The following is a 21744-nucleotide window of genomic DNA, read 5'->3' as shown; positions in this document are numbered from 1 at the left end:
TATTTAATTTAAAATTTGATTTTAAATTTATTTAATCTTCTACTAAAAGAACGTGAATTTATTTAATAGTTTTTTTTTTCCTCTGTATTAAATAGCTCTATCTACTCCACTATTCTGGTTGAAATTTCATCATAGTACAAAATTTCAGGAGTTGTGACTTCATTGGTGCATATTATTGCAGTGCTATGACACTCTTAGGTCATATCATATGTGTGGACATGGTTCAATAGTGGAATCAACAGTTCCTCCAATTTACAAGAGCTGGCTCAACTCCGTTCAGAAAAATTTTTGTTTACATCACAGCATATTGATCCTTCAATTCCCATTCTTCACAAAAATTAGAAGTTTAAATCTTTGATGTATTAAAAAGAGTCGTGTATCTTGTGGGACATCGATTTAATTTTTAAAATATTAATCCAATCTATTCATTTAATTTTTTTTCAAGAAAGTATAACGGTCTTATTTAATAATAGTTTTTAAAGTAGCATTTAATATTTTAATTAAAGTTAAAATGTTAACTCTCTTATTTGTATTGTTCGGTGATATAATATTTATATTAATATTTAGAGATTGAGAAAGTAGTTCATGAAAAATTATTTCTCTTAATATTTAAAGGTTACTAGAGTATTTTAACTAAGGTCAATAAAATAATACTATTATTTTTATACTTAACAATTAATTTAATAATTATTTCTATCAAACACTTCTGCTTTAAATCACCATATAAACAGTTAATCACTAACAGCTAATAGCTTGTAAAACAATTGATAGCTAATAAAATAGATAACAGTTATTAAAATAATTAATATTATCGAATAGTGACAACATATAGCAACAATGGTATGTTGTGAAGATTTGAGAATTTTATACCAAAAGCAATTTGGTTTTTTTTTTTTTTAATTGCCTATAGTGGGTCAATTAACCCATTCAATTTTTTTTTAATTTTCTTACATATAATGCATATGTATTGAATTACCTATATGACCCACTAAAATATTTTTTTACACATTAAAACTTTAAAATTTTATTATATTTTATAAATTCAAACTTATTGTTTTGACAATTATTATACAGTAATTGGTATTTAGATTAATAATTATTACACTTAATGTTTTGACAATTGACATATAATATATAAAATTTAGTGTATTCATTAATTTGTTTGTTTGTGAAATTGATATTGATGTCACTTGTTTGTTTGTGAAATTGATATTGATCTCACTTGTTGCAACTGTAGGTGTTGGAAGGATATTTTCTGTAATGCAAATTGTGATGACTAGATTGTGAGATTGAATGGCAGATTATAAATTTAAGATTATACTCAAAATTTGTTAATTTATGAAAGTATTTTCTTTTTTAACTCAATTGTTATTATATATTGAAAAATTACATGTATTATGATAATTTTTTCTTAGTAGATAGCTTATTATTATATATAATTTTTTTAAATTGAAAAAAGAAATATAGTTTATTATATATAATTTTTTTCTAAATTGAAAAAAAGAAATATTTTGACCCATGTTTAATTTTTTGGCTTGGACCCTGAACGAAACTAATTATTTAATATTTATATTTTAAAAAAATAAATTAGTTAGTCACTATATTTATTTTATTTACTCTTTAATCTAGTCATTTTCAATATTAATTTGAATTACTTTCAATCTTTGTAATTTAAAAAAAAAATTATATAGTTGCTTAATTTTTTAACCCTTGAACTATTTAGTCTACATGACGATAATTTCTTTCTTTTTTAAATAAAATGACTAATATAAAGCTTAATTTAAACTGAATGAATGAACTAAAGGATAGATAAAATAAAAATATAAGAATTAATTAATATATTTTTTAAAATAAAAAAATTAAATAATTAATTTTATTAAAATAACAAAACTAAATAATAATTTTTTTTCCTATTAGAATTAAAGAAAAAATATTAGTTAAACTAATGTAATGCATTGCTGAATGAATATGTTCCTTACTTGGTGAATATCGTAATCAGGAAGTGGAGTTGCCTTTCCACAAAAAAAATAATTGCCTTAAAAATGGCACGCTTGTAAAGAACAAATTACAGTCAATTGCTTCTTTAACTAGCAATTTAAGAGCTAAAAAGCCTAAAGCCTACCTCAAACCTTTTAAGATTCTCAATTAATTAATTTAGAGTTTAATTAATTTAATAATTATTAAATTAAATATTTATAATTAAATTTATATATTAAATTAAATATTTATAATTAAATTTATATAAATACATAAATTTAATTATAAATATTTAATTTAATAAACATTAAATTCATTCTCATGTACATATAACTTATGTTACATCAACTTTTTGACTAACTTGACTTTTCAATGTATCCAAAATAACTAATTAATTAACCATTCCACTCATTAAGTCAAATCACAAAGTGACCATTAGATCACCTCCACTTGGATAAATTATATATTAAAAAAAAAACTCAAAACGAGTTCTCCATTTGGGTTTTTGACACGTTTCAATGGAAGGAATTTGTGCCCTCCACATGACACTCACCAAAAATTCACATCTCATCAAGGCACAAGTGAGGCCGTTCTGATGCATTTCGTAGATGACAACACTTCATGTGGCGGCTATTGGTTGAATTCAACCAATGAAATTAGTGGGTTTGACATATAGTGGGCCCATAACAAAGTTATTGAAGTACAATCAACAATCAATTAGGTCATAAGCATTTGAGAATCATATCCTGTTGGCATTATTAAAAGATAAATACCCTATCAAGCGCTCCGGGGGAGAGGAGGCAGGGCTTGCTTTTATTTTGTATCTGGGCATCGCTAGTAAACGCCTGGAACTCAGGATAAAGCAAATGATACACAAGTAAGATTCCAATGCCTTTGTTTAAGATAGGCTTATCATGTGTGGCTTAGGTTAAGTTATAATGGCCGAATATATAAGTTCATCTATGAATTTTATTAAAAAATTCATGACTTTTAAAATTTTTAAAACTTTTTATTATAGACTTTAATTTCTATAAATGTTTCATACACATCTCAATTTTTGTAAAAATAAAATTAAGATATCCTTTATATTTTAGTCAGTATATCGTCATGTTAGTATAATTAGAGTTAATGCTCTTTAGTTTAAGGGTCTTAAGGATATCTTAATTCTACTTTATAAGAATTGAGATATGTCATAAGTGATACATTCTGTCAGTTTTAATTTAACCTCTGCAACTTAAATAAAATTATAAATATTTTTTATTTTTAATTTAAAATGATGACGAAATTGAGGAGAGAATAAGCAATAGAGTTACAATTCTAGGTGATTTGAGCATTGGGTGATGATGAGGTTGATGACATTGGACTCCTTATCACTAGACAGGTCCTTTTTGATTAGTGGCATGGCTTGAGGTATATGCGAACTTCAAATTGCCACCAATACCTTCGCTACCTTCCAAGGCATTTTTTTTTGGCAAATTGGCTAATTGGACATATGATTTGAGACTATCATTGTGATCCTTTAATCTCTAGCTTCCATTTAGCATCGATCTTACACATTTAAAGAAATACTAGATAACTGAGATAGCCTATAAATGATCAAGAATTAATCGGCCAATTTTTAGTTACCTGCAAAGAATTTGGAGAAGCATACTTAATATTATTATTATTGGCTTTGCTACCAGTTCAATTCTTCAATGTTTCTATTCCAAGTTGATTCTTGGCACTTCTATTTCAATTTAATTTGAGCTTTGATATTAAAATAATTTTGTACAATTGTTGTAATGTAAAGTCATACCTAAATTGCCATTAAGCTAATACACAATATCTTATATAATATATTTTTTAGCTATTTCTTAAATATATAATTATTAATTATAAGGTAGATATATAATTAAGAATTAAGCATATTATATAATATACTAATACACTTATAATTAAAAATTATAAAGTAATTCAATGTACTTATAACTAAAATTATTAAGAAAAGGTAGATGAATAAAAAATAATATTAAATTGTATAGAGTCCTTATGGTATATTAATAATTATAGTAATAATAGATACTACAATTTCAATTTTATATAAATATATGTTATGCACTGCAGAAGCGTATAAATTTCAAATAAATAAAGCAAATATACAAAACAGAAATATTTACGTGGTTCACCCTCTCAATATAGGGCTACATCCACGGGTATATCATCTTCCACTATCATTAAATAATAAATCATCTATTACAAGTTCAAGTTATATTATCCATTAATCTAATTATATCCAAGAGAACCCACACTATATAACGGTTCATAGTAAATATATTAGTTAGTATTCTCAGTCTCCTCTAGATATAATATAATATATTTACTACTTTAACTGCTACACCACAAAAGATATCTTCAATTCTATGCCCTTTGTCCACCTTAGGCCGAAGTCTCTTTCCCTCCATGGGACTATAATGGGCAAAGTCACTCTCAATGGGCAAAGTCAAATAACCTTTCTACTATTCTCCTATTTATAGTGTTAATTTTTTCAATCCTAATATGATTAGGAGTATCACTCAATTTAAGAATAACACTAAAATAAGAGTTTTACTCTACATAGGAAATATTCCTCCATCCTATAGAGGAATATTTCTCCCACTCAAATTAGAAAAGAGTTTTCCAAATCAACCAGGATTTTGGGTCATAAATCTAACAACCTCCACCTTGGCACAAAATCCATCAACTATTGCATACCTCAAATTTTTTAGTGTCATCAAATCATCAAATCTCTATGCTTGAAATTGAACCCTTCAAATCTTCCATTCTTCAATCTTCATCTTGGGTGTAACTTGCTTCTTTTTTCCAAAAATCTTTGTGTCATCAACTATCTTGATTTCGCATTAAGAACTCCACCTTAATTTGAACTCTCCACCATTACCATTATTGCATGTGCAACTTTCTACATGTCACAATAGCTCCATCTTCAATCAAACTCACCAAGATCATCCCTATGCTTTGATGATAATTATTGTGCATTGCGAAAGCATGTAAACTATAAAGAAATAAAGCAAACATACAAAACAATAATATTTATGTAATTTACCCTCTCAACATAGGACTACATCCACGGGCATGCCATCTTCCACTATCATTAAATAGTAAATCATCCATTACAAGCTCAAGGTATACTATCCATTAATCCAATTACACCCAAGAGAACTCACACTGCTCATAGTAAATATTTTAGTTAGTCCTCTCAAACTCTTTTAGACATAACCCAATATATTTATTACTTTAACTACTACACCATAAAGGGTGTCTTCAACTATATGGGCAATGCGCTCTCATTAATGAATAAGAATTTATGCCTTTTAAATTTTATGCTCTTTTTCCACCTTAAGCCGAAGCTTTTTTTCTTTCATAGGACTGCAATAGGCAAAGCCATTTTCCATGACTAAAGCCACTCTTCATTGACAAAGTCACTCTCTATGGACTAATACAAATAACATTTCTACTATAACCTATTTATAGTGTTAATTCCTTCAATCCTAATTTAATTAGAAGTCTCACTTAATTTAGGAATAATACTAAAATAAGAGTTTTACTCTATATAGAAAATATTTCTCCATCCTATTGAGGAATACTTTCCCACTCAAATTAGGAAAGGGTCTTCTGAATCAGCTAGAATTTTGGGTCATAAATATAACAATATAAATAATTATATTGAAAATATATAATATTTCAAAAAAATGTTGAAAAATGTAAGTACAAAAAAAAATATGAGCTCTACCCTTCCACACATAATCACACTTATACTCAAGCACCCACAATTTCTCATGCAAGTAGTCTATTTATATAATTACACACAGTCATGCGTATGTAATACTAGGTGAAGAGCACAATTACCATCCAAATGCACTTAAATATAGGTGTCGATATGCATATCTTGTGATGGTGGCACAACTACCATCCAAATGACGCAAGATATACGTTTGGTGACTCCAACTTATCCCTAGGGCGGCACACCACAACCAGCAATGTATAAGTGATGGATAGGTAATGCTCTTATAATATTAACTAGATATATTTATAGATAATGCATGGGCATGTTAGACAAAATATATAAACAATATTGAAATTATAAATAGTATTTACTATCTAAGAGTTAACTACCTTATTGCAACAAGTCTGATTGGAAGAAGAAGACGGTCAGCTTAGGATACCTATATAGACATATGAATGCTTATTAGACACTGATAAAAAAATAAGTAATGACTATATAAGCAAGAATACAATCCTAGGTTTTTTGCCAAAATTTTGGCAATCTCTTCTACAAGACCTAACCCCCTGCAAATCAAACGCAACAAATTTAGCCTTGGGTCCACAAAAATATAACATTACCCATTCGGCACCTACAGAACCCTAATCTAAGTCCCATTCTCCAATATTAGCTCAAGTACCTAAACTTCAATATAGTCCAATAAATTGTTTCCATAGCCCCAAAAATTATAAAATATTTCTTAAGGTATATTTCATCATCCATATATCCTTATAGTGCATTTAATTATTTTTACAACATGTCACATCCTACCCCTTAGTAAGATGTAACATGATCCCGTAATACATCTAATGATTTACCATACTTCGCCTACCGGTAACCCATTAAATATACTATAAGGGATTTTAAAACTATTTTCTTACATTTTAGAAGTGGTAAGCATTTTGGTAGGAAATAAAAACATTTAATTGAAGTTTAGAAACTAGTTAAGATTTTTGTCCCATTTTATTTTTCCACAAATTTTATAAAAATTTTGGCAAAGTGCCATCTATATTTTGAGAAAACAGTTCTTCAAATACCTGAAAAAAAAAAACACTTCCAATAATTTTTTTTTTACAACTCCCAACCCCAATCAACTCAAGTCAATACAATTCAATTTTAATTCCACAACTCAACTAAGAATTTGTCATCTCAAAATACTTCACAATTCATTTCAATTTTACAAATAGTACTAAATTTACAAATACAGATCTTAATTTACAAAAAGAAAATTTAAAATATCATTATTACAATTTATTATACAACTGCTCAACTTTACATTGATACATAAGACATTATAATTTTTACATCAAATAACTACAAAGTATAATTAAATACCCGTACAAAAGATCAGCGAAGGCCTTGCCAATTCAGCAGCTCACCCTGCTGCTTTTTCCTTGCTCTTATTTGCGACAGTAAAATAAGCTATCGCTGAGTATAAAAATACTCAGTGGTGCACAATAAAGTATAAAATGCATAACATAAAATATTTATGAACAAATTATAATTCAAAAATCTCATAATCGCATTTCACAATTTTTTTAAATCACATTTATAACAAATCATGATTTTCAAAGCTTAATATAACACAACTTGGATCAAACAATTTAACAATCATAGTGTTGTCAATCAATAACACAACTTAGGCCATGACACAAAATTTCCAAACATACTGTGTTGTACACCACGACAAGGCAAACTCACTCCACTAATCGAAATCAATAAGAGAGGTAGCTAGCTAGCTAATGAGTACTCATCCAAACTCACCCCTTAGACTGAGAAGCCAGAGAGGGAGGAATATAGTCAAATATCAAACTCATCCCACAAGTGTAGGAGCAACATATTAATATTGCCATGCTAAGTGTGAATTAAAAACAATTTAAATCAGGTTATTCAAATATTTTATGCAAAACACAATCAATTTCCAAAGTTAAATTTCCATTCCCAAAGTGGCAACACAGTAGTTCTCAAACTGACAGGAGTTGCCTCTAAGCCTTAACTCAGTCTCTTAGACCTTCCAGGTCTTTTTCAGCTGAAATACGAAATTTATAGTGTCTCAGTATCTTTGTCTCACAATAATTTCAATAATTAATCCCAATATGCTTAAACTTCATTCTTGAAAATTTTCATGTTGAGGTTACTATTGATGGTACTATTCAAGTCAAAATATTGACTTTCTTATGCTTAAAAGTGATACATACATTTTGCATAGTCATTTAGGTTTAATTTCATAGCCATTTTATTTGATTATTAGTCAATTTTAGCTATTTTCATTAGTTATTTAGATAGTTTTTCATAAATTGCCAATTTTGGATTAATTTTTAATTTTTACTTTGTTTTGTAGGAAAAATTGTGTTTTTGAGGGACTAAAAAGAAAATTTGCCATTGAGGAGTGATTTCTACAGCCAAAGATGTCAAAAAGGTATGAGAACTCCAACTATACTCACATACCACATTTTGGTTATCAAACTTATTGGTTTTGGTCATTTTCTCAAAACTTAAGTCTTTTAGGCAAACTTTCAAATTTTCAGTTTTGGTGACTTATTTTGCACTGTTCTATTGGTCATGTTGCTGTTAGAATTTGGTCAAGTTTTCTTCATAGAAATTGTTTTTTATTGTCTTAAATTTATTCTCCTTTTTGAATCACTCCAATTAGAGTTTTGTAACTCAAGTTATAGCCATTTGAACATGGCTGGCCGGATTGGCCTAACCTAGATTTCTGGGCACCAAAACTGGTTCTGGTAGTTTTAGGTTACCAACTTTGGGTGGCCAAATGACTTGGTTAAAGGCATAATTTGGGTTTGTCTATATCTCAGCTTTCTACTGGTAAGATTTCTGATCATTTAAACCTTCCTAGCCCAAGATATGGCCAAATGAACAAACACTGTTCATTTGGTCATTTTTGTACAGGACAGAATACCTAAGTTCGGATTTGGTTAATTTGTTCACTATGTTATGATCACTTTTTGGGCATGATTCCTAAATGAAAACTGTGTCATTTTGTGTCTAGTTTCATTACCAATTGGCCTCACACAAATTGGATTGGTAAATTTTCAGTTTTGGTCCCTGAAAAGGACCTTGGTCCTGCTGCCTGCACAATGGCCCTAAGCAATCCGAATTTAAACCTAATTCTAACACTTTCAACATACCAAAATTGGTCACATATCATCATTTTTCAGCTCAAACAAGGTCAAACACACTATTTGACCAATTCTCCAATTTTTTTCTTCCAAAACCCTAGGTCCAAACCCTAATTCACATTTTTGTTACATTTAACTAATTCAAAGCATACCAACATCACTTCACCACTCATACAAGCTTACTAGCATATTTAATTTAATGGAACTCATCAAACCCTAGTCTCCACATCTTGGCCAAAATTTCCTCTATATCCCTAACATAGTGTTTTTGTTTCATTTACAACAATTTCTAACTTACATCAATTACTTAAACAAGAATTCAAATAGATAATTGAAGAATTTATCACTAACCTCTTGTGAAGTTTCCCAAAGCTTCAATTTCCCTTTATTTTCCTTCAAATTTCCTTCTCAATAGGCTTGCCAAGATCCAAGAACAAGTTTTATTTAGGAAAATTGTGGGATTTATGGGGTTGATTCAAGCTTTAAAAGCTTGAAATTGAGTAGCTATGGAGGATTTAGTGAGAGAAGGGAGAGAGATGAGAGGCCACGGCAAATGGAAGAAGAAAAAGATAAAAATTTAGCTTTTTAATTTTGTTTTTATTCTTTAATTTGACTTAGTCAATTAATTAATTAAATTAAAATTAATTATGAAGTCATAGTTGCATCATCATGATGATGTCATCAATTGTTTTAACTTTCATTTTTTTTTTCTTTTCTTTTATGCATTTTTAATCTAACTTAATCCACAATTATCCAATGAAAATTTCAAATTTTTAGTTATTAAATTTATTGCATTATGCATAATGTCATGCATGATGTAATAAACCTTTTCACTTTTTTCAACTTTTTCTTTTCCCCCTCTTTTTTTCTTTTTCATTTATTTTTCTTTGGTTTTTTAATTTAATTCTTAATCCCAAAATTTTCTTTTCTCCGATTTTATTTGACAGTTAGGTCAGAGTCAACTTTAGGGGTCAATTGACCAAATTGCCCTTTGCCTGTTTGACCCGGTTTGTAAATAATTTAATATTTCTTTCGGATCCCTGACCTAATTATTTGACCTGCTTAACAACTCTTTTTCGTGATTTTCTCTTTCCACTGTGTTCGCAATAGTCCTAAGGACTACAGCGTCACATTTTACGGTTCGAAATTTGAGTTTAAATCAACCTCGCAGTCCTTCCCGAGAAGGTCACCCATCGCTGTGACTATCAGCTCATTTAACTTCTTGTGTTCTATTTTTCTTATTTATACTTAACTAATTGACAATTATTAATTATTTGTGTTCAGGACTTATCTAGTTGTCTTAGATGTGGTTCTAATCTCCTTAATTATCCGAATCGACACCAGTTACCAGAATAGTGAAATATACCAGGCTATGCAAATAGGGGTGTTATAATTCTCTCCCCCTTAAAATAATTTCGTACTCAAAATTGTGTCCACTATCTGTCCTCAAATAGTCATACATGTTGTTTTCTCATATTTTTCTCACATTTCTGTGTAGTTTCATAATCAAAATAATGGTCTGTAGCACTTTAACCAATACTATTTACTCATCGATTGCTTATCTCGTGTGCCAAGTTTCTTATGAGCTTCTGTCATACGTTAGATTCAAATTTATTTCAATTTTAGAGGTAAGCAAATCTGTGTGCTAGTGGATCCACTCTTTCTAGGATCTCTTACGATCCTATAGGTGAGAACTCAATTTTACTCTTTTCTTATCAAATTTCTTGATCATTTGATGCAACCTTTAGTTTAGTTTAGAATATTTTAGTCTTTTCTTGTTGTTGTTTTAGCAATTATTTTCCTTTGTAGTCTCTTTTTTTTTTTTAAATGACCCTATTGATCATATATGAACTGCTTATCTCTTTCTTGGCCATAGGTCCATAACCATTATCTTACCATCTCTATTTATGACCAAGGCCTATGTGCTATTTTGCACTATCTTGTTTGCTTTTGTTTAACTTATTTCCTTCTTGATAAAATAGTTCGAGATATCGTTACGCGTTTTAAGTAAGTTGTTTGCCCTGGTGGCAATTCCTCATCTACTGTTTCTCTCATTTCTTACTGTTCTATTTGTTTCTTTTTTTTTTCTTTTTTTTTCTTTTTTTTCATTCCACAACTTAACTTTAATTATTTTGTTCCTCAATCTTATCTTCTTCCTTACCTTGACTGTCGAGTCATAATTTAGCACCTCTTATCGTCCCTAATAAATCCACTATACTTCAATATTACTTTGATTTAGTCCTCTGACCATTCTAGTCAACACTTTAACTAATATTCATAACGTTTCTTTATTACATTTGCACTAACTGTTCTAATTTTTACTTCCATAATTTTTTTTTTTACACATATACATATCTTAGTTAAAAATCGAAAAAATACCAGCAACCCTGTTAGAAGTCGCATCCTCGTCCCTCTGTTGCATAGTGTATACTCTCACTGGAGCATCACCTTGTCCTGGTTGATTCACAGTACTCTGACTTCTAGGTGTACTACCCCTACCTCTACCTCTGCCTCTACCAACTGCTGGTGAACTCTTTAGGGTAGAAACTTGGGCTGATCCTTCTGACGTGGTAAATGTGTAACACCCTAGGCAAATCCTACATCGACAAAACACGGGAGAGATGCTGGGTTTATAAGTTGATGGTTTGTAACCCCTAGTGACGCGTTTTAAAACCGTGAGGGCTTCGGCCCAGAGCGGACAATATCACTAGTGGGTCGGGCCGTTACATTTGTGGTATCAGAGCTGGACTCCCTCTAGTACGGTGTGTGGTGCGAGGACGCACCAGGCGGAAGCTGGTGGGCTTGTCACGACCTAGGGATGGGGTTGGGACGTGCTTGTTCAGCCAGCTACGCACTGGGGTGGAAACTTCGTGTCCCACATCGGAAACGGGAAGAAAAGATTTGGGCCATATATGTGGGAGCCTTCCTCACCTGGTCAGCGCGCTTTTGGGAATGAAACCTCCCAAGGGACAAATCCGTGAGGCCCATGGGCCAAAGCGGACAATACTAACTAGAGAAGGATCGATCGTTACAATTTGGTATCAGAGCCGCTCCGCGTGCAACCTTGAACGATGGTGGGGCAAACCTCAGCGAGGACGCTGAGTCCCATAAGGGGGGTGGATTGTAACACCCTAGGCAAATCCTACATCGACAAAACACGGGAGAGATGCTGGGTTTATAAGTTGATGGTTTGTAACCCCTAGTGACGTGTTTTAAAACCGTGAGGGCTTCGGCCCAGAGCGGACAATATCACTAGTGGGTCGGGCCGTTACATTTGTATTGTAACACCTTAGGCAAATCCCACATCGATAAAACACGGGAGAGATGCTGGGTTTATAAGTTGATGGTTCGTAACTCCTAGTGACGCGTTTTAAAATCGTGAGGGCTTCGGCCCAGAGCGGACAATATCACTAGTGGGCCGGGCCATTACATTTGTGGTATCAGAGCCGCTCCGCGTGCAACCTTGAATGATGGTGGGGCAAACCTCAGCGAGGACGCTGAGTCCCATAAGGGGGGTGGATTGTAACACCCTAGGCAAATCCCACATCGACAAAACACGGGAGAGATGCTGGGTTCATAAGTTGACAGTTCGTAACCCCTATTGACGCGTTTTAAAACCGTGAGGGCTTCGGTCCAGAGCGGACAATATCACTAGTGGGCCGGGCCATTACATTTGAACTCTCCCGTGTTTTGTCGATGTGGGATTTGCCTAGGGTGTTACAAAATGATCCATAACGGCATGGACTTACGCAATCGTTAACAAAATGACCAGTCCCTCCACAATTAAAACATGCTCCTATAGCTCTATAACATACTCCACTATGTGGTTTATCACAAGTTTCACAAATTCGGTCCGACAGCGTATTTCTGCATGTCTGTTGAGTTTGCTAATCGGATTGGGATGGTTTCTGCCCAAAAGATCTACCTCTATCCGATTCGCGTGAGCTAGATCCTCCAAAATATTTTCTCTTCCCTGAACTAATTTCTGTAGTTTGACCAATAGCTTTTTCTATTTTCTCTTTCTCTTCTGTACTCTTTTTCACTGCCTCTTCTGATTCTATCCTTTCCAGTTCCAGGGCTTGTGAAATCAATTTAGAAAAATTCTGGTGTCGGAACCCCACCACTTGCATTCTCAAGCTAGGCCTCAACCCAACCTCAAACCTCTTACATCTATCTCTGGGGGTGGTGACCAAACTTCCGGCATAGTGGCTTAGTCGAGAGAAATCCCGCTCATACTCTGCTACAGTTTTGTCCCCTTGCTTCAGACTTAAAAACTCTTGCAACTTCATGTCTACATAAGTATCGGGGACTCACTTTTACAAAAATTCCCTCAAAAAGTCTGCCCATGTGAGGACTGGTGGCTCTACCAGGCTGTGGGGGATGATCTTCCACCACTCCTATGCATCCCCTTGCAGAAGTGATACTGAATATTCAAACTTCAACTCCTCTACACACTGAAGCTTTCTGAAAACCCGTTCCATTCTTTCTAACCGTTGTTCTGCCTCCAGTGATCCACAGTGCCCTTAAACTCGGTGGCCCCAAATTTCATTAATTTTTCATATTACTGAGCCGAGGGCTGTGGTTGTGCTGTAGGTGCTTGCATCTAAGCTTGAGGTAGCACATTTCCCGCCATTTGTTGGAAAAACACAACCATCTGCTGTGCAAACTAAGCAGGAAATTGCGGTGCTGGAGTAAGAGCTGGAGTGGCTGACTCACTCACGTTCTGGAGTGTTGGGGCTTCCCCTTGGACCTCAGCCTTGACAGATTGCTCCACGGAATGATCTCTTTCTTCCATTCTATTTCCCAAAAATTTCTACTTCCTGAGATCAAACACAAGAAGGTTGACCTTCGTTAGTGCATATTCATGATGTAAATATGTCATATGTATCAATTAAAGACACTTGAGTAGTTGTACTTGTAAAGAAAATATTCAGATACATAGTCAAAATTTATTGCAAAACCATGCTCTGATACCACTAAACATGTCACACCCTACCCCTTAGTAAGATGTAACATGATCCCGTAGCACATCTAATGATTTACCGTACTTCGCCTATTGGTAACTGTTACACTCATTTCATATAGGCATTTTAGGGTAGTTTTGCATCCATTTTGCCCTTATATTTTAGTATATTTTATGTTTTTAGCTTTATTTTAGCTTATTTGTTAAATTTAAATACTTTATATGTGATTTTTGTAATTTTATTGTTTTTGATAGGATTTTGTGGCAAATCGAAGATCAATGAGTGCAATAGGAAGTGATTTGAAGAAATTTGGAGTTCTTTAAGCATGGAGGAAAGTTAAAGAAATCAAACCTTGAAAAAGCAAACCAGCCGAAATTTGCTTGAGGCTTTGCTTAAGATCATGCTTAGGGTAAAGCGGCAGTGCTTAAGGTGCAGCACAAGTCAAGCATGAGCAGAAAAGTCCATTTTACTCTAAGTCTGCCGAGATTTGCTGAAGGTCCGCAACCTTAGCGAGCGTCGACTAAGTGAAATCTGCTAAAAGTCGCTTAGGGTTAAGCGAACCCTAAGCGATCGCCTAACGTGAATAGTGCTGCTGACTTGGATAATTTTACACCTCATTTCCTATCCACTCCTTGTCTTTTATTTACTTTTAGGGCAACTTTTAGGGACCATATAAATTCATCATTTCCTTATTTTTGCCACAAGAGGAAGGGGAGGAAAAACAAAAAGGAAAGAAAATTATATAGAAAGAGGGAGAGAAGATGCCATTCTCTCTAGGAAGAGGAGCTGCTGCACGAGTTTGGAGCTCCAGAAACCAGAGACCTTGGTTCTTCCACCTGGGTTTTCCCATTTCAGTCCTTTTATCATGTTTTTCTATATTCTTCCATCAATATTTCTTGTAAATACCATCATGAGTGAGTAATTTCTTTAGATTTCAGAGTTGGGAAATATGTCTTAGATTAATTTGTGGATTTGGACTGGGTATTTCCTTATTTTATATGAATATGAGTTTTGATTCCTTCTTTGTGTGCTTGATTTACTTGCCTAATGTTGGTACCCATTGGGTATTGTGTTAATCTTTGATTGAAGGACCGAAAGGTGAAAGTCATTGATGGGTAATCATGGATTGGAACTTAAAATCACCTAGATTTAGAAATAAACTAGGACTTTAAGAGGAATTAATTATTGGTTACAAAACTTAATGGGTTTTAAAGTAATCAAATACATACGAAAGTAGGTTTGGTTATTTTAGAATACACTTTGATTTGCTTGAAAAAGATATCAAAGGGATTTAGAATCAATTTCCTTCAAACTCTATTTTTCCCTAAAAATTGGAATGCCCAAGACAAATCCCAACTAATTTATGCATAAACCCCCAACTCTGGAATCACTTTTACCATAATTAGACTTTTGCTTAAATTACCCATTGTTAATTTTAGTTTAATTGAACTAGAATTAGTATTTATTTGTTTGCACTTTACCCATTTCAATTGGATTAATCAATTTACCTTGCTCATTTACATTTACCATTTATTCATTAATCATTAGCCCAAATAATCGCTTCATTCATAGTTTAGTAATCAAACAGTAAATCCTTGTGGGAACGATACTTGATTCATCACTTTATTACTTGAGACGACCCGTATACTTGCGGATAAGTCACATCAAGTTTTTGGCGCCGTTAGGATTTGATTTTTGTTTGATATTAAACAATTGTTTGTTTAGTTAATTTGGGCATTTTATTTTATTTCTTTTTACCATTTTACTTTGAGAATTTGTTTATTTTTGTTTTTCAGGTGCTTTATTTTATGAGAAGGACAAAAAGTGAAGAAATCAATTTATTCTTTGACCCAGAAATAGAGAAGACAGCAAAAGCTTTAAGAGCAGAATCTAAGAGGAGAAAAGCTGAAATTAAGGCTCAACAACAACAAGAAAGAGCACAAGAGCAAGAGGAATTACAAGAAGAAATGGCTAACAACAACAACAATAACAATAATAACCGCTCTGTGAAGGATTATGCCTATCCTAACATTGGAGATTTCATGCCAAGTATCACAAGACCAAGAGTAGAAGCCAATAATTTTGAACTGAAGCCTGCACTCTGTCAAATGGTACAACAAGCACAATTTGGAGGAAATCCAAGTGAAAGTCCACATGTGCATCTAGCACACTTTCTTGAGATCAGTGATATGTTGAAGATAAATGGAGTTTCTGATGATGCAATTCGACTCAGATTATTTCCTGAATGACCGAGCTAGAGAGTGGTTACATTCTTTGCCACCGGGTTCTATCACAACATGGGATGAACTTTCTCAAGCATTTTTGGCTCAATATTTTCCACCAAGCAAGACAGCTAAGCTGAGAAATGAGCTGACTTCTTTTAAACCTAGAGATGATGAGAGCTTGTATGAAGCATGGGAGAGGTACAAGGATTTGCAAAGGAGATGTCCACATCATGGGATTCCTAAGTGGATGCTTGTTCAACACTTTTACAATGGAGTTTCACCAGCTATTAGAAGTACAATTGATGCATCTTCTGGAGGTGACCTTATGGAGAAATCTGAAGATGAAGCTTTTTCCGCTCTTGATAAAATTGCTTATAACAACTACCAATGGAGTTGTGAGAGGAATGAGATCAAGAAACCAGCTGGTATGTTTGAGCTTGATGCCATGAATATGATTAATGCTAAGTTTGATGCTTTGACAAGGAAAATGGACAAGCTAAGCATGAAAGTAGATTCTTCAGCCGGAGGTTCTAGTAATTCAGTAGAAGTTGGAGCTGCAAATGTCAATTGTGCAGCAGATTTTTCTGCACTAAATCAAGATTTTTCAAGTGAGCAAGTGGATTATGTGGGGAACTACAATCAAAGACCAGGTGGTAACCCATTTTCTGCAACTTATGATCCAGCATGGAGAAACCACCCAAATTTCTCTTGGGGAGGTAGACAAGGGCAAAATCAGAATTTTCAGCAACCTTCTGGATATCAACAAAATCAGAATTTTCAGCAGAATAGAGGCCCCCCTCCTGGAATTTCTAAACCTCAAAATGCACCTGCTCCACCTCTACCACAACAAGCACAACCAGACAAGACAGCTAGGTTGGAAGCTATGATTGAAACTCTACTTGTGAGCCACCAAAGTCAACAAGAAATGATTTCTCAATTAGCATCTAAAGTAGATCAAATGGCAACACACAACAAGATGTTAGAGAATCAAATAGCTCAACAGGCTAGCTCTTCAAATAGCAAAGCTTTTGGGAAGCTTCCTAGCCAACCTGAGAATCCAAGGGAGCAGTGCAATGCTGTTACTTTAAGAAGTGGAAAGGTAATGGGGGAAGAACACGAAATTGAAGTAAAGTTGAAAGAAAAGAAAGATGAGTGTGAGAGTGAATCCACTTCAACTAAAGCTAAAGCTAGTAAGGAAGCAAATGAAGAGAAAGAAGATAAAAAGAAAATAGAAGAGAAATATGTGCCTCCTGCACCGTACAAGCCACCATTGCCCTTTCCTCAGAGGTTTCATAAAGCACAATTAGATAAGCAGTTTGGGAAATTCCTTGAAGTTTTGAAGAAGTTGTATATCAACATTCCATTCACCGATGTCATTTCTCAAATGCCTTCTTATGCTAAGTTTTTTAGGGAGATTTTATCAAATAAAAGAAGGTTGGAAGATTATGAAACTGTTGCACTTACTGAGAAGTGCAGTGCTTTATTACAGAACAAGCTCCCACCTAAGCTGAAAGATCCTGGAAGTTTTTCCATACCATGTCACATTGGAGAAACAAGTATTGAGAGAGCATTATGTGACTTGGGGGCTAGTGTTAGCTTGATGCCACTTTCCATATGTGAGAAGTTAAAGATTGGAGATCTAAAGCCCACAACTATTTCTTTGCAGTTAGCTGACAGATCTATAAAGTATCCAGTTGGGATTTTAGAGAATGTACCATTAAAAGTTGGGAAGTTTTTCATTCCAGTGGATTTTATTGTACTAGAGATGGAGGAGGATGTAAGAACGCCCATCATACTTGGAAGGCCATTTTTAGCCACTGCAGGAGCTAATATAGATGTAAAGAATGGGAAATTGAAGTTGACAGTGGGGGAGGAGGAAATAGAGTTTAATTTATTCCAACATTCCAAGGAACCAGCTGTGATGAATTCTTGTTATAGGGTAGATGTTATAGAGCATGATGCTGAAACTGAAGTTACTAAACTAGAGGAAAATCAAGCTATTCCAATGCAATGCAATCAGCATAAAGTGCGAAAGAAAAAGTCAGCTTCACCATCTCATTTGGTTAACAATAAAGCTTCAAAAGTTAAGCTCAAGCCTCCATCAAAATCACTCAAAAGAGGAGATTCATCTAAAGTTTGTAAGAATATTCTTCAAGACATAGTTGGGATTCTGAACAAAGCAACAGGTATTTTCACATATAATGGGAAAAAGTTGAAGTATAAATTCATTTCAGCACCTGTTGTGAAGGGAGGTAATATTTTCCAATTCCAACCACCATGAGCTTTGAAAAGAAGGTCAAGCTAATGACCTTAAATAAGCGCTTCTTGGGAGGCAACCCAAGCGTATCCTTTTATAGTTCATTAATTTTCCATTTAATTTCATTTCAGTTTTCACCCCCATTAATCTCAAAAGTGACATTTGTTTATCTTTTGTAGGTCATTCATGAAGATGGGCCAAGTTTACACTTGTGGCAAAAACAAAGAATTGAAGGGAAGCAAGTATAAGCAAAATTCTGCACTTTATGCAGTGCCTGTGAACAGTAACACCTTTAAACTTGTGCTAAATTGCTGATATTGCAATATACTTGATAGCACATGTTTGATTTTGTGTTTTGTGTAAATTCTGTGAAATGCAACTTGAATGAGGATCAATTTTGATATTTAGGACTGATGAGAGCTTTATTGAAGTGCAAAAATAATGTTTGTTAAGTTTCACCTTTTAGTGTATATATAATTTTGTAGTCTGATAGGAATTTGCATGCTTTTGTTTGGAATTGCTGCTAATTTTTGGTCTGTGATTTTGGTTCTTGTATACGCTCTTGCTCATCTTTGTTAAAAGGTCAATTTCTACATCTTTTCTGCAATTCTTGATTGATTGGAACTTGTCCAAAATGCTGCTGAAAATGTGCTTTTGGTATAAGTAAAGAAAGGAGACCATTTCATTAAATGTGTACAAAGGTAGTTAAAATAGATGCCTAAATTGAAAAAAATGCTTGCATGAGGTAAATGAAAATATATGGTGTTTGATGAGTTTTAAGAGATTATGAACTTAAATCCCTCAATTTTATGGTGTTTGTGTGTATTTGGTAATTGCTGAGGGTCACAATAGCATTCCATAGCTCTTGGACTGATTTTGGTAAGCAAAACCACGATTTTTCCCAAAACCTGCCGAAACTTGCTGATGACATTGCTTGTCAAGCAGAGTCTTAAGCAAATTCTGCTGAACCTTATGCCTAACCCTAAGCATGGCCCAGAATACCACATGTCTACCCCACATTTTAAAAGGCCCAGCACTTCCGCCAATTTTCCAAAAGCTTCACCTACACTCCCCATAACCTCATCGACTCCTTTCTCACGCCATTTCTTCCGGCAATTTTTACAGGAAGCCGAAAGGTTTCTTCCTTTTCATTAAAATGGTAAGAACTAAAATGTGGTCTTCCCACAAACCCAAACTCAGTGGACTTCGACATTCTGTCAAATCAAAAATGGGTATTCCATCCTCATTACCCACAAACCCTAACCCCAGCCCCAGTCCGCCGCTCCCTCAGTCACTGCCACCACAAACGCCGCCATTACCTCAATCGCCACCACCTCAGTCACCGCCACCACCCCCAAGCCAAATACCACCTTTCATTCAGCCGACTCCCCTCTCGCCCCAATCCGAGCCACAAAATGAAACACCAATTCCCGACGCCCATTCCCCAGAACCAGCGCCTGAACCTGTGCCTACTCAAATGAGAACCCAAGGCAAAACAAAAAAAGCTGCAAGTAAACTTAAGAAAACTCCTGTCGGAAAACGGAAACGAGTACCCTCTGTTCCTTTCGACCTGAATTCTCCACCTCGGTTCCTCTGAACGATTAGCAAAAGGACCAGGTCTTCCTCACAAACTCCAAGCACGGTGACCCAAACACGAGATCTCAGTTTTCCTTGCAAACTCCAGCACCTGCGTCATCTGCAGATACTATAGAGGAGGTAATTTCTCCATTACCTTGGGCTTTTAGGGATATGGATATGAAAAAGGCCTATGAGAAATTAGTTTCTAAAACTATTTTGGCAAACAAGTATATGGATGAGCAGATTTTGAAAGAATTAGGCATTTATGACTCTGTATTTGCCTATTTGAATGCTGTTAGCTGGACTGACTTTGCTAAAATTAGGGAACCAGTGTACAAGGATCTAACCCTCGAATTTTTGAGTTCCCTAAGGTTGAGTTTCAAACCAACAGTGCCTGAACATAAAGATATGATATATTTTCGATGTGCTGGAATTGATAGGGAATTAGACATGGCTGCTATGAATGCAATTTTTGGTTTTCAGGATTCAGGATATAAAAACATTGAGTGGCAGCAAACTGTTTATGACCCTGTTTAATTCTAGAAAGATATTGCACCTTTTGGGGGTTATTATACACAGAGGACTGCAAAAGCCTCTAGGATAGTTGACCATGTATTGAAATACCTCCATAGGTTCATTACTTACACTGTTTTAGGAAGGGGACACGATACTTGATTGTGGGTCTGGGATTTGTTTCTCTTGTGGTGCATGAAGGAGAGAAAACAAGTAAGCATAGCCCATTTCATAGCTACTCATTGGCACCAAATTGTCACAAAGCATACTAAAGGTAGTATTGTTTTTGGGGGGTATATAACTGCTATAGCAAACTCATTTAGCTTTGATGCTAGTCTATATAAATTGCCGTTTACTGGGAATCATATATAGACAGCACAATGTTGCTGCATATGGATGTTTGTGAGAAAGTAGGCCATACCTATACTCTGTTACAGCAGCATCCTGATACCACTGGTACTGCAGACCCCACCACTTTTGCACCAGCAGAACCACAACCAACCTCTACCCCACAGTTTTCAGCAGACATTTTATCCCTCTTAAGATCCTTGGAATCCAGAATAGCAAGTTTCACTGTCCAACCATCTGTTCCCTCACCTGACACCACAGAAATTCTTGCTACCTTGAAGAGCTTAGAAATCAAAATTGAAACCATGGGTCAGGAGCAGGTTAACCAAAAGAAGAAGCTAGAAAAGAAACTTAAAAAGAGACTTTTATCTCTTAAAAAGAAACAGAAGCAACATCAACTTCAAATGCTAGAGCTTTACAACAAACTGGCCCAATCCTACAACAATTTATATCATTGGGGCCAAGCCATGTTTCAAGAAATGAAAGACTTAACAGAAAACTTGGAAACTGCTTCTGAAGCTTCGGATCACAATGAACCTACTGCAGAACATGAAGCACACCCTGGTGCAGCAGCAAAGCCTTGACAGCAAAGCTTGATCAGTAGCAATAGTTCTAATTTCTGTTTTAGGTTTATTTTGTAATCTGTTTATTTTAATTTTCAAACTTTGGTCATGGTTGTAATACTTTGGTAATTAGTTTTTATGATTATACCTGCACTTCCTTCTTTTCGTTTACTCTATTTTATTTTCTGCTATGGACATAGATACTCTGTGAATGCTTTTTAGTTTAATTTTTGATTTAACTATTAGATTTTATTTCTTTACACTTTTCCATCTTCTTGTACATTATTTTTGCACTTTATCTTTTTCTTCAATCCTAATTTTGTTGACATTGATGAGTTGCACACTTTTCTTTGAGCCGCATCTGTTTCACATCATTTGGAGGTAAC

At 34.2% G+C, this 21744-nt stretch overlaps 2 protein-coding genes and 1 non-coding gene across 3 annotated transcripts; 2 read left to right on the top strand and 1 right to left on the bottom strand.

The window, feature by feature from the left end:
• Positions 1-16229: 16229 nt before the first annotated feature.
• On the bottom strand, positions 16230-16336 carry LOC131173728 (small nucleolar RNA R71). The gene has a single exon (XR_009144041.1). It is a non-coding gene; the product is annotated as a small nucleolar RNA R71 (small nucleolar RNA).
• Positions 16337-17075: 739 nt separating this feature from the next.
• On the top strand, positions 17076-18380 carry LOC131173375 (uncharacterized). The gene has a single exon (XM_058135676.1). The coding sequence runs from the start codon at positions 17076-17078 to the stop codon at positions 18378-18380; it is 1305 nt and encodes a 434-aa protein (XP_057991659.1).
• Positions 18381-19584: 1204 nt separating this feature from the next.
• On the top strand, positions 19585-20471 carry LOC131173374 (proline-rich receptor-like protein kinase PERK10). Its single transcript, XM_058135675.1, has 2 exons — positions 19585-19943; positions 20234-20471. Exons 1-2 carry the CDS (start codon positions 19585-19587, stop codon positions 20469-20471), a joined length of 597 nt encoding a protein of 198 aa, XP_057991658.1.
• The last annotated feature ends 1273 nt before the right edge of the window (positions 20472-21744 follow it).

This window comes from Hevea brasiliensis, chromosome 14 (assembly GCF_030052815.1).
Source record: "Hevea brasiliensis isolate MT/VB/25A 57/8 chromosome 14, ASM3005281v1, whole genome shotgun sequence".
Lineage (NCBI taxonomy): Eukaryota > Viridiplantae > Streptophyta > Magnoliopsida > Malpighiales > Euphorbiaceae > Hevea > Hevea brasiliensis.
The sequence above is the reverse complement of the archived record's forward strand: the minus strand, read 5'-3'. Positions and strand labels throughout refer to the sequence as shown.